General features: G+C 46.4%; 1 protein-coding gene across 1 annotated transcript; it reads left to right on the top strand.

Moving 5' to 3' along the window:
• Positions 1 to 3,235: 3,235 nt before the first annotated feature.
• Positions 3,236 to 10,789, top strand: LOC109205054 (predicted GPI-anchored protein 58). Its single transcript, XM_019367490.2, has 3 exons — positions 3,236 to 3,417; positions 3,850 to 4,852; positions 9,985 to 10,789. The coding sequence occupies exons 2-3, from the start codon at positions 4,076 to 4,078 to the stop codon at positions 9,988 to 9,990; spliced, it is 783 nt and encodes a 260-aa protein (XP_019223035.1). The 5' UTR covers positions 3,236 to 3,417; positions 3,850 to 4,075; the 3' UTR covers positions 9,991 to 10,789.
• The last annotated feature ends 2,931 nt before the right edge of the window (positions 10,790 to 13,720 follow it).

The raw sequence follows: 13,720 nt of genomic DNA, 5'->3' as shown, positions 1-13,720 counted from the left end.
AGTTCTGAGAATAACTCTGTTAAGTTGACAGGAAACACGTCGAGACAGCAATATAGGGCAAATATGTTTGAGCCTGTAATTAAATGTGGGGCTTGAAAAGAGGAAGCAAATTTGGTACAGGACGTACTTGAGATGATCAGACGAGAGAAAGGAGAAGAACAGAGCACAAATACACCGAGTTGTTTATATTACAAAGAAGATCAAAAGCTTGTTAGACACAGGTTATAATGGAAGCATAAAAGGGATGAGAGGAAATTTACATAACATAGAAATCCTGGAACAATTTGTAAATTGCCCAAACACAGTGTTCAGACCGGATAGGCGCTACCCGTTAAAGGGGGCGAAGAAATCAGGCCTAAGTTTGAAAAAATGAAATGGGTTAACTCGATAGAGGAGGTTTCCAAAGGTAGAGAAAATAATGTAGGACCTTTTACCAGGAGAAAGTTAATTGTATCTTTTACACTTTACAGTGTGCATTGAGGGAAGTCAGGAATAGTTTAAATTAGGATTGAAAAAATTAAACTAGGTGAAAAAGGGGGTGTAGCAAGTAGATTTAGGGCAGCTCACAGCCTGGCGTAAACGCAAGGTGCCGTCACACAGCTTAAGTTATTTGTTTGATTTATTTTATGACAAAATAATAAGGAAACATTGTTTATCAGTAATATTGTTTACAGGGTTCATATTGCATTGAACATGTTTGTCATCACATTCATTCTATTCACAGGTTTAGTTCATTTTATACACATTGCATATCTGTGCTTGTTTAGAGTTGATGTTCTATCCAAGAGGGTTTTAAGCTTCACTGGTGAGAGTGTCCAGGTGATACATGTTGAGGGATGATGAGAACATAGCAGGTGAATTGCATGCACGCTTACAAACACACATGATTTAAATATAGGCCAGGCCAAAGGCCTGGACTTGATGTAGCTTTCAACTTTACAGCTCCTAACTTGTAGGAATGGCGTGGAGTGTAATGAATGAATGCAAAACATGCTTACAGACACAATCATGACAGGGGTTTATTTTACAGGGTAAAGGTGGACCACAGGTTGCTTTGTTTCTGCTTAGCAACTACTGAGGTAAAAGGTGTTAAAGATAAATATGCAATAAGTGAATAGGAAATGTGTGAAGGTGAGCCGGGTGAAATAAAATGTCGTAGATAATGGAAACTTGTCTAACGGGCATTAACAGTAACTTTTGCATGTTATGTATATGCTTGAGGCCAAAAGAGGCGTAAATCCAGATAGAAAACTTTGAAGTGTGCTTTTTAGCGGAGAGTCAGGCTGACATGGGGATGGTGTGTATTTTACTGGGGTGGTGTTTAATAAAACTAAAAGCGTTGCTCACACACATAAAGAGTATTGAGATTGAATAAAGTTAATATAATGGATAGAGCCCAGAACAGGATAATATATAAGTGAAATCAAATGCAATGTATGATTTCACTTTTATTGGGAAAATAATTAGCCAAGAAATGTGTATTGAACTCCCCACATACTTTGAAACTGCGCAACTCTGAGTGGGCCATGTAATGAAGCAACTGTTACATATTTGCATTAAACTAGCCAACATAGACTCACCACCACATGATGTTGCCCTGCAGCGGGGGCAGAAAATCATTTGCAAACCAGGGATCTTATGTTGATTATCATATTCTTACTTATGTACACACACACACACAGAAGGGAAAAATTTCAAAACAAAACAAAAAACAACTTCGCTTAACCTGTCAAGCACAGGAGTAAAATAAAAATCTCTTTGGGTTCGGTTAAAATTTTTTTTAGTAAAAGTGTAAAAGGCCAAACCTAGGAGGTTGGGCAACCCGGAAAGTCCCTCCAGTATCAGGAGTTAATAGTCAGGAAACATTCTTCACTTTAACGTTTTTTTTTTTTTTTCTGAAAAACCACTGACTCATAGATGCAGACAGACATACAAGTGCACATACATCCAGATGTGCATTTAGACATTAAAAGTGTAGAGGCATGTACACACAGATTGGCAAACCGGTACAGAGTCTAGCTGAAGAGCTTAACAAAGTAGACGTGGCAGTAGGGTTTGTGATTTTGCCTGATATGATATTGGGAACCAACTTTGAATAATGACAGGGACCTGAGATGAACACAGTAAGTTAGTAAGGTGTAGCAGAGAAAGGTTGTTTGTTTTCTATCCCTTACAGGAGAAGATTTCCACTAGAGAAGGACCCAGAAAAGGAGCAGAGACCACTTAAGTATGAAGTGTTTTCAAGTGGGAGCTGGTGTTTTATTGCTGGACCACCTAGAGGACATGAGGTTGTCTGATTTGCTGAGTCAGGGGGCGGCTAGAGAGGGTCAGAGCGAAGGTAGTGGACCTGGGAATAGTGTAGTGACGTCTTTGGAAGACGTCAAGAGAGGGAATTGTGGAATTACAGAGATTATTTTACATAACCATCATCTTATCATTGCAGTAATTATCATTTCATCAAAGTGTTTATTGAAGCTGCTGGCATTATGTTATAATTTATATTATAGGGGTTATCATAATCAAATATTAACATGTTTATTACAGGTGCAGTTATAACTACTTTAAAATGATTGAGTTAAATATATGTATCATAATTCATATGTTGAGTATATTGTTACAGTAAAAATTAGCTGAGCAAAGGCCTGAATGTATTCAGCTTCTTGTGGTATTTGAGTTTGCTTAGTTACAGGTGACGTAAGGATGTTCAGCCCATGGTGACTTCAAAGGCCTTAGATCATCACCATATTCTTAAGAGTATGCCACAAGGAGGAACCTCTATGTTGCAGTTAATTCTTAAAATACATGAATGTTCTGTACATGCAAATTATGTGCTTGTAAACGCATGAGGGGGCGTCATAATACCCTGATGTTATAAAAGCAATCTGAAGTGTATTTTTGGTTGGGGATTTACAACTGATGGTTTCCAGTTTACATCTCCCCACGCTGCGTGTATTCATTAAAATCAATTGTTTGAACGGCCTTTTCTGGACTATCATTGTTTTACTCTCGTCCTCAATTTTGGACCCGTAACAGACTAAAGATCCGCATGCGGCTCCAGAGCCGCAGGTTGCCGACCCCTGGTCTAGGGTGTTGATCATTTTCCTAAATCCCTCGTTTTGCACAGTGTTGATGGGAGCCATATCTTTGGTCAGGTGATAAGTAATAGCCTCCGTAATTTCTTTGTGCCTGCGGGAGTTCGACGTGTATAGGGAAGCGCTGTATAAGGTTCCTGTAGAAAAGCCTGTGTTAGGGTGAACTACATTACCCAGCAGCCTCTGGGCAGTGATGGGATTCATGGGATTTCGGAGCTGGATGGTGTTCGTTCGTTCCTGGGCTGGCGATTGAGGAGAGAGCTGCTGGGAAGGGAAGCAAATAGCCCATCCTGTATTTGTTGGGGATGGTGTGCGTCAATTAAAAGTGAGTTCATGTTCCATGCTCAAGAAGTTTACCCTGCTACTTGTGTGTATTGGGTTTAGTGGCCGTTAGCATATGTGCTAGTTAGCGATAGCTATTACAGCCCAGTTATTTGATTGTTTTGGGCTTGTTCTTGCTCTGTTTGGTCCACCTGCCAATTGATGTGAATTTGTACACTGTAACAGCGCTGCATTACGTAGTGGTTAAGTAGGGGGCTGACTGTTTACTAGGTGCATCATCATAAGTGGGTCATCTCTTGTGTTGGAGTGCCCTCTTGTGGCGCCTTTTGGGTAGTGCCTCAGTAAATGTGAAACCGTAAGTGATATCAAACTGATTTGTGGTGGAGGGATTTGTTACCAGTTTTCCTAATCTTTGATCCGTATTCATGCCTGTTCTATTATTGTTCTGTTTCCTATGCCCTGTTCTTAATCATAGAAACCACACCATATCACCCCTCCACATCCTCCTACTGTATGCCATACCTTCCTGTACCATCCATCTGACCGCCAATAAACTCCACCTGTGGTAATCTAATCCCTGGATGTCAGCCTCTCCTTCTGACCGAGGATAGTTACTATTGCAGCACACCCCAGCATTAAACTGACGTACACCATTCTGTACAAAGTGGTCCTTCGAGCCGGATGTGCTGCACCTGCATGACATGGCTGCCTCCAGAGATCAGGATGATGCACAAAGTCCCCGTCCTAGCAGGAGCCATCGAATCCCTGGACATCTGGAGGACTATGAGTTGTCCTACCGTACCCGTGGGCCAAGGCTGTCACCCAATCTAACAGAGGAGGTTATGATGGCACCGTCAAACTCCCACTACACAAGGAGGCCGGATGTGGAGGAGATAAGATGGCGAAGAATGGAGGATTGTCTGATTAATATCCAGCATCAGATGCGATCTCTGCAAGTGACTGTAGCAGAGTCCCGTGACCTTAACAAACGGGTGCAGCGACTAGAGCAGCTCACCCCTCCAGTGCCAAAGGGGCCATTAATGGAGGTGGAACCAATGGCTTCAGCTGTCTCTACACCAAATCCTACGGAGAGGGAGCCCAAATCGATTCAGGAGGGGGAGAGAATTACAGAGCCCGTCCTTGTGATGTCAGCTCCTTCAGCCCTACTCCCTGGCACTTCCACTGCACCCGTTGGGCCACCCACAGAGCTCTCTATGGATAGATCAGCGTCTGCTCCGAGATTCACTTCACCATGTCCTGACTATCTTCTCACACCAGTGCATCCAGCAACTCCTGCTCCACCTGCTGTAGCCAGCACTGCAGCTCCACCAGCAATACAGATGTCTGGGCCTCCTGTGCCATCGCAGACACCTCAACCAGACCCTCCCTTAGTGGCCCAGCCGGCCACTATGCAACCTTCTACTGCAAAGGAGGACGTCACTCGGGGTTTCCAGCCATGGATCCCCCCACTTCGCCCTCTGCCTCAACAGCCTCGATATGCTTCATTCCAACCTGTGCTAGCTGCACAGGGACTTAGACCTCCACCAGGTATGTCCCCAGCAGTAAACCACACGAGTTCAGAACCCAGTATGTTGGAAATGGTGATTGCATCCTCCTATGGCCTCCCTAAACCTAAGCTCACTGTTTTCAGTTCTGGGAAGGAGAGTGACTTTGCCTTACTGAAGAAAGGACTGGATAGTGTTCTTGGGCCTCACAAGCACTTGTCCGAGGATTACAAGTATCAGATCTTGCTAGATCACTTGAAGTTCCCAAGTGCATTCCAAGTGGCTAAACGCTACATCCATGACCCAACTCCATATACTAGTGCAATGAGGGCTCTTGAGCAGAAGTACGGCCAGCCAAGACAACTGGTACAGAGTGAACTCAGCGCCATCCTGTGCACACCACACATAAAACCAGGTGACTCACAAGCCTTTGAAGCTTTCTCCCTGTCAGTTGCCAGTCTAGTGGGGATGCTTACCACGATGGACGGGGTGGCAGAGAGTGAACTCCACTGTGGATCCCACGTAGACCGATTACTCACCAAACTCCCTCTGAGTTATCGGGATAACTTTGCAGAGTACTGCCTTAACCGAGGGATCCTGCGGCCCGGATCAAATCGCACTTATACCCTCTACGATCTAGCCGAGTGGTTGGAGCGCAAGACCCAAGCAATGCAGGTCTCCCGACGGGCCACGGAGCTGTATGCCTCAGAGAAGCCCTGGTTGGAGGGGAAAGTCAGTAGGCACTTGGAAACAAAACCCAAACCCAAGTTGGCCTCTGTGTATTATGGACCTGAAACCACGGCCACCAAACCACCTGCTGTGGCCCATCCAGGTCCAAAGAATGTTGCAATGCAGAAGAAAAGAGAACGTTTCAAGCCTTACTGCCCTTTCTGTGAAGGGACAGAGCATTATTTGAGTGGATGTAATGAGTTCTCCCGGCTGGATGTGGCTGCGGTTGTGGACTGGATCAGAGACAAGAATAAATGTTGGAGGTGTGGCAGGAACCATTCTGCTGACAACTGCATGCTCAAGAAACCCTGCAGCACCTGTGGTGAGCAACACCTCCTTGTATTACATGGCCTTGCCAAGGCTAAAGAGCAGAACCCCAGTATCCTGACCATGTGCACAGCATCCAGTGTCATCTATGTTGACCATTCCAGTCACTCTGGGAGAGTGATGTTGAAGGTGGTAAGAGTTCAACTCCACAATGGGAAAAAAACCATGGACACCTATGCTGTGCTGGATGATGGTTCAGAGAGAACCATAATATTGCCTGCTGCTGTAAAGTTCCTCGGCCTAGCCCCAACAGACGAGACTCTGGCCCTCCGAACCATCAGGCAGGATGTCCTGCAGCTGCATGGGGGAAGCCTATCATTGGAGGTGTCCACTAAAGCTAAGCCGAAGGTGAGGCATCAAATACTAAATGCATTCACAGCAGAACAACTGGCTCTGGCAGAGCAATCTTGCCCGGTGGAAACACTCAAAAGGAAGTACAGTCACCTGCAACGACTTCCCCTCACAGGTTTCAGCAAGGTGAAACCTATGATCCTGATTGGATCAGATCACCCGCACCTTATCACTCCGGTATGCCCAGTGATTCGTGGACCACCTGGAGGGCCAGTAGCAGTCTGCACGGAGCTGGGGTGGGCGCTGCAGGGACCTGCCAAGAGTCTTCCACATCCAGCGGCTGGACAGGCATGCTTGCACTCATCATTCATCCCACAGACATCAGAGCTCTCCAAGGATGTTGAGAGGCTATGGCAGCTTGACGTCCTCCCTTTTAGGAATGAAAAGGAGGTTACCAGGTCCAAGGAGGACCAGCAGGCAATCGACATTCTTGAATCCAGGACAGTCCGAGTACAGGTAGAGGGAGTCCACCGATATGCTACTCCCTTGCTGCGCCGCGCAGGGTTTCCTCAGGTGAAGGCACCTGAAGGGGCTGTCATGGCTCTTCTGAGAGCCAATGAGCGTCGGCTACGCAAGGACCCCAGCAGAGCACAGACATACAACGAAGAGATCAAAAAGCTGGAGAAGGCAGGCTATGTGGTAAAGCTGACTCCGGAGGAGGTGCATGGTTCCACTGAATCCTGGTACATTCCACACCATCTTGTGCATCACAACAACAAAGCCCGCCTAGTCTTCAACGGCTCCTTCCTGTACCAGCAAACTGCCCTTAATGACCTCCTGCTGCCAGGCCCCACGCTTAGCCCCTCACTCCTTGGTGTGTTAATCCGATTCCGCCAGCATGCTGTGGCCATAAGCGGTGACATAAAGGCCATGTTTCATCAGGTGCGCCTGCTTCCCGAAGATCAGCCTCTACTTCGCTTTCTGTGGAGGGATGGACAGCAGGAGCGCCCACCTGATGTGTATGAATGGCGAGTGTTACCATTTGGTACAACCTGCAGCCCCTGCTGTGCCACTTACGCTTTACAGCGGCATGTGCGAGACCACCGTGAGGGGAATGAGGAGGTGTATGAGTCTGTCCATACAGCTTTTTATGTCGACAATTGTCTGCAGTCTCTTCCGACTCCCTGCCAGGCTAAACAGCTACTGGACCAAATGAGACAGCTACTGGCCAGGGGAGGATTTGAGATACGGCAGTGGGCTAGTAATGTGCCAGAGGTGGTGTCCCACCTGCCTACTGCGGCCCGTTCTGACAGCTGTGAGCTCTGGCTGACCTTTAACCAAGCTGATCCACAAGAGTCGATGCTTGGGTTACGTTGGCATTGCCCCACCGATACCTTGGGGTACAAGCATCGCCCAGTCTCCTACGCAACACCAACTCTTCGCAATGTGTACAAGGTGCTTGCCAGCCAGTATGACCCTCTAGGGTTTATCATTCCCTATACCACTAGAGGGAAGATTCTTGTACAATCGATGTGGCAGAAGGAGATGGGCTGGGATGAACCCATCACTGGTGTCCTTCGTGCCACCTGGGCAGAATGGGAAAAGGAGCTGCCGTACCTGCAGAACATTACCTTACCGAGGTGTTATGTGCCACCTGCTACAGACTCTCCGAGTTGCACGTTTGAGCTGCACGTGTTCTGTGATGCCTCCGAGAAAGCGTATGGATCTGTAGCTTATCTGAGGACCACAGATTGCCACGGACATGCCAGCACTTCATTCCTGTTGGCCAGATCCCGAGTCGCTCCTCGGAAGAGATTGTCCATGCCTCGGCTCGAGCTCAGTGCTGCTCTCACTGGAGCGCAGCTTGCCAAGACTCGCCAAACTGAACTTACCATACCCCTGCAGAATACCATCTTGTGGACTGACTCTACTACCGTGCTGAGTTGGTTGCAGTCAGATTCCTGCCGGTACAAGGTCTTTGTCGGGACTCGAATTGCTGAAATCCAGGAGCTCACCAGTTCTCATCAGTGGAGGTATGTCACGTCAGCAGAAAACCCGGCTGATGACATCACCAGGGGGAAGGAACTCTGTAGTCTTTCGGCAGACAGCCGTTGGGCTCAGGGCCCCGAGTTCTTGCAACAAAGTTCGGCACACTGGCCCTCCCAACCTACTGGTAGGGCTGAGACTACAGATGAGCTGCGCAAGGGGATGTTATGTGGGCTGGTCACAGTGGCCCAGACTCCTACTCCAGACCCTGGAAACTTCACATCTTGGGAGGAGCTTGTGGAAGCTACTTACTATGCGCGCCACGGGGCGGCTTCTCCTCCAATGACCGCCATTGATCGTGTGGAGGCCGAGATAGCCATTTTGAAGTCAGCTCAGTGTGACAGTTTTCCGGAGGAGGTGGTAGCTCTGATGAAGGGACGGACTCTGGCCCTGAATAGTCGACTTTGTTCGCTCTGCCCTGAGTATGATCAGGTTACTGGCCTGATAAGGGTTGGAGGACGCCTGAGACGTGCCGAAGGTCTGGACTCAGACACCATACACCCTATTGTGCTACCTCCCGAACACCCGGTAACTAAGCTCCTTGTCCAACACTTTGACACGATTCTGTTGCACCCTGGTCCAGAGCGCGTCTTTGCAGAGATACGGCGCGCTTATTGGATCATTAGAGGGCGACAAGTAATCCGGAGACATCAAAGACAATGTGCAGAGTGCCAGAAATGGCGGGGAGGCCTGCTTCCACCAAAATGGCTGATTTGCCGGCAGCGAGACTCCGGATCCACAAACCTGCTTTCTGGTCAACGGGAGTTGATTGCTTCGGTCCCTACACCATCAAGATAGGCCGGAGGCATGAGAAGCGCTGGGGCATAATCTTTAAGTGCCTAACCACCCGATGTGTACACCTGGATTTGCTGCCAAGCCTGGACTCAGACGCTTTCCTCATGGCTGTGCGAAGATTTGTCTCTCGACGGGGTACCCCATTTGAGATATGGTCAGATCAGGGCACTAATTTCCGAGGGGGTGCTCGAGAGTTACAGGAAGCTTTCTCTATGATGACGCCCATCCTTCAGGCACAGCTAGCAAAGCAGAGGATAACCTTTCATTGTAATCCACCGCATGCCCCCCACTTTGGGGGAGCATGGGAACGGGAGATAAGGTCGGTTAAGGGGGCACTCCAGGTCATCCTGAAGAATCAGATTGTGACGGAAGAAGTCCTCTGCACGGCTCTCCTTGAAGTAGAAGGGATCCTTAATGCGAAACCTCTTGGTTACGCATCCTCGGATATTGCTGATCCTGACCCCATTACACCAAATCTCCTGCTTATGGGGCGGCGGGACGCTTCACTGCCGCAGGTGATTTACGGACCAGGGCATTTTATCACCAGTCGAAGATGGAAACAAAGCCAGGTAATTGCTGACCACTTCTGGAGCCAGTTCATTCGGAGGTACCTCCCAGGTCTTCAGCTCAGACAGAAATGGCGTGATCTGACACCCGACCTCGCTGTAGGTCAGGTTGTCATGATCGTGGACTCGCAACTGCCCCGGTCCATGTGGCCAGTTGGGAAGATTTCAAAGGTGTTTCCCGGAGCAGATGGTGTAGTGCGTTCGGCGGAGGTGCAAGTAAAGGATCATACTTACATACGACCAGTTGTTAAGTTGGTCACCCTGCCTCAGATGCCAGAGGAAGAGACCTCCGCATAGTACAACACAGACTTTTTGTAATGATGTGTATTTGTTGCACAAATACAGGGGCGGCTGTAGAAAAGCCTGTGTTAGGGTGAACTACATTACCCAGCAGCCTCTGGGCAGTGATGGGATTCATGGGATTTCGGAGCTGGATGGTGTTCGTTCGTTCCTGGGCTGGCGATTGAGGAGAGAGCTGCTGGGAAGGGAAGCAAATAGCCCATCCTGTATTTGTTGGGGATGGTGTGCGTCAATTAAAAGTGAGTTCATGTTCCATGCTCAAGAAGTTTACCCTGCTACTTGTGTGTATTGGGTTTAGTGGCCGTTAGCATATGTGCTAGTTAGCGATAGCTATTACAGCCCAGTTATTTGATTGTTTTGGGCTTGTTCTTGCTCTGTTTGGTCCACCTGCCAATTGATGTGAATTTGTACACTGTAACAGCGCTGCATTACGTAGTGGTTAAGTAGGGGGCTGACTGTTTACTAGGTGCATCATCATAAGTGGGTCATCTCTTGTGTTGGAGTGCCCTCTTGTGGCGCCTTTTGGGTAGTGCCTCAGTAAATGTGAAACCGTAAGTGATATCAAACTGATTTGTGGTGGAGGGATTTGTTACCAGTTTTCTTAATCTTTGATCCGTATTCATGCCTGTTCTATTATTGTTCTGTTTCCTATGCCCTGTTCTTAATCATAGAAACCACACCATATCACCTCTCCACATCCTCCTACTGTATGCCATACCTTCCTGTACCATCCATCTGACCGCCAATAAACTCCACCTGTGGTAATCTAATCCCTGGATGTCAGCCTCTCCTTCTGACCGAGGATAGTTACTATTGCAGCACACCCCAGCATTAAACTGACGTACACCATTCTGTACAGTTCCCGTTATTGATGTTTGGGTGGTTGACCGGGACAGATTTTCTCCTGTCACTTTCTCATCATCCCTGACGTGTTCTCCGTTGTTTCTTTCCTGCCAATTTGAGCATCACATGGCACAGCTTCTGTATCACGTGGTATAAGGCTCCGCCCTTGTCATTTGTTGAGCAGGAAGAGTGAGCGCTTGTTTTCATGCAGGTTATGTCCCGGATCAAAATGCGGTACAATCGTCGTCGTCTTTTTTTTTCTTTTTTTTTAAAATCGTTGTCATTTGGAAATGAGATCGCACATAAGTATGAATCGAGATCGCGATTTTCTAACGATTAATCGTGCAGCCCTAGTTCCCATGCCTCCTCTGTTCCACATTTGTCACTCCTGTCTCCATGTCCCTTTTCTGTCTCCTCTGTCTGTCTTATTCCCATGCCTGTTTCTCCCTCAGTCCCAGTGTCAAGCCTGTGTGTCTTAGTCTGTGTCTCAGTGCGTTTCCTGTTTTCTCTCGTCCTGGGTTCAGTGTGTTTCGTTTTCCTTCCCCTGCCTTGTTAAGTTTCGCTCAATTCCACTGCTGAGAGTAAAGAGACCTTTCTAACTGTCATTCATGGCCCCGAGTCTGTAAATAAAATGCCTGAGTGTCACATGTCTGCTGGTAATCTGAGTGTGCTTTTCCCATCTGTAAACCTGAGTCAAGTAGCCACCGGCCTCGTTTTCTGAAGATGATTATTGTAAGTCTGTGCATTCGCCCAAGAGAGCAAATGCTGTGATTTCTGTTTTTGAGCCTGGGAATAGTAAAGACGTGTGTTCAGTTCCAGAGTTAGCAAGGACTGAAACTGTGTTTACTGCTCCAAAGTTTAAGCGCAGTAATGAGTGGGTTTCTGTGCAGCTAAGCAACGACGTGGTGTCTTTTAAGGCTGATGAAGTCTCAGTGTGTTGTTGCATTTTTCTATTCCTGAGCCAATCCTGAGCCCACCCCCTGTGTTAATGACACCACCTATCTCAAGACTATTAGGTGTGCTGGTCAAAGAGCTAATTCAGAGACTGTAAATTTTCCACATCAACCTGCACTTCCTCAGGATTGTTTTGCTCGGCCTCCCGGTCGACGCCCTAAACCGTTTCATCTCCACCACCGGCCACATTGTTGGCCTCCTAAACTGCTAGTCCCTTGTTTTGGGTTCTTGAGAGTCCTCCTTACAGGCCCACTTCCACTTGCCCGGGTCAGGTTTAACTGTGTTTTTGTTTGGTCAAGTTGTTTGTTGGGTGGTCATGGTCCAACCTCTGCCTGCCACACACGGATACAACAACTTCTGCAAATTTTGAAGTTACACTTTGATTGAAGTTCAACATGATATCACAAAGTTCATGGTTCACAGGAGTTCATGGTTAACTCACAAAACAAGCCACATCATCAGCCCTCCATCACCGTGCAGGAACCTTTTCATGATATGCTAATTTTTTGAGATAGGAATTTTTGGGTTTTCATGAGCTGTATGCCAAAATCATCAATATTAAAACAATAAAAGGCTTGAACTACTTCAGTTGTGTGTAATGAATCTAAAATATATGAAAGTCTAATGTTTATCAGTACATTACAGAAAATAATGAACTTTATCACAATATGCTAATTTTTTGAGAAGGACCTGTAGATATAATCCAGCTGATGTGGGAGAACTACATATGACACTTTAATGCAGCCATGAATCTGACTGATTTCTTTCCATTTTCAAAGGTTGATGCATCAGTTAAAGTCCTTAAAAAGCTCAGAAATAAAGCGAAAGGTTGGTTAAAGCAAAGAGAGGCACTGGCAGCATTTAAGACACTAAACAAGAGAAACAGATCAGAGAACATCAGACTGAATAAGTGGAATAAAGTGAAACAGAGAACTAACGCTCCCTAAGAATGGAGCTGTCAGAGGAAGAGAGCAGCAAACTGAAAGTCTCTGTTAGCTGCAGAGCTCTGAAACTTCACATAGCTTTGGATGATAACATGGAGAAAGGATGTGGAGATTTTCACAGTTCTGCTAGAAATCATCTTCTAGTTATTGTGACTCAGATATGACTGATTATAGATGAGGACCAAAGAAGGTTTTTACTGAGATTTGAACTGACTTAGCCTGTGTTTTAGCCACATGCTAAACAAACACATGTTCAGAAACTAGAAGATGTTACCTTTCAGATGAAGTCTCACACATGAACTTTGCTCCTACAGTTCATCTGCTGAAGCTTTTACATTTGGCTGGAAATCAAATAAAAACCAAAACAGCCACAAACATCAGACATGCTAAGGCAAGGCAAGGCAAGTTTATTTATATAGCACAATTCAACAACAAGGTGCTTCAAAGTGCTTTACAGAGACATTAAAAACAAAAACAAATAAAAAGCATGATTCAAATTTGATTAAAACAAGCAAGCAAGCAAGTAAGCAAACAAACAAACAAACAAAACTGTATATAAAATCAAATATCAAAACAGTAGATAAAATCAGTAGTTAAAAAGTAGGTTTTGAAATTTAAACTTAAGTGTGGATTTGGTGCTTTATTCAAATGCAGCTGAGAATAGGTGAGTCTTCAACCTGGATTTAAATAAACTGAGTGTTTCAGCTGATCTGAGGCTTTCTGGGAGTTTGTTCCAGATATAAGGAGCATAAAAGCTGAATGCAGCTTCTCCGTGTCTGGTTCTGACTCTGGGGACTGATAACAGACCGGATCCAGATGACCTGAGGGATCTGGAAGGTTCATACTGGGTCAGGAGGTCACTGATGTATTTCGGTCCTAAACCATTCAGAGCTTTATAGACCAGCATCAGAACTTTAAAGTCTATCCTCTGACGGACAGGCAGCCAGTGTAAAGACCTCAGAGCTGGACTGATGTGGTCCACTTTTTTGGTCTTAGTGAGGACTCTAGCAGCAGAGTTCTGAATGAGCTGTAGTTGTCTGACTGAT

The sequence above is a fragment of the Oreochromis niloticus genome, unplaced genomic scaffold (genome assembly GCF_001858045.2).
Source record: "Oreochromis niloticus isolate F11D_XX unplaced genomic scaffold, O_niloticus_UMD_NMBU tig00001486_pilon, whole genome shotgun sequence".
NCBI lineage: Eukaryota > Metazoa > Chordata > Actinopteri > Cichliformes > Cichlidae > Oreochromis > Oreochromis niloticus.
The sequence above is the reverse complement of the archived record's forward strand: the minus strand, read 5'-3'. Positions and strand labels throughout refer to the sequence as shown.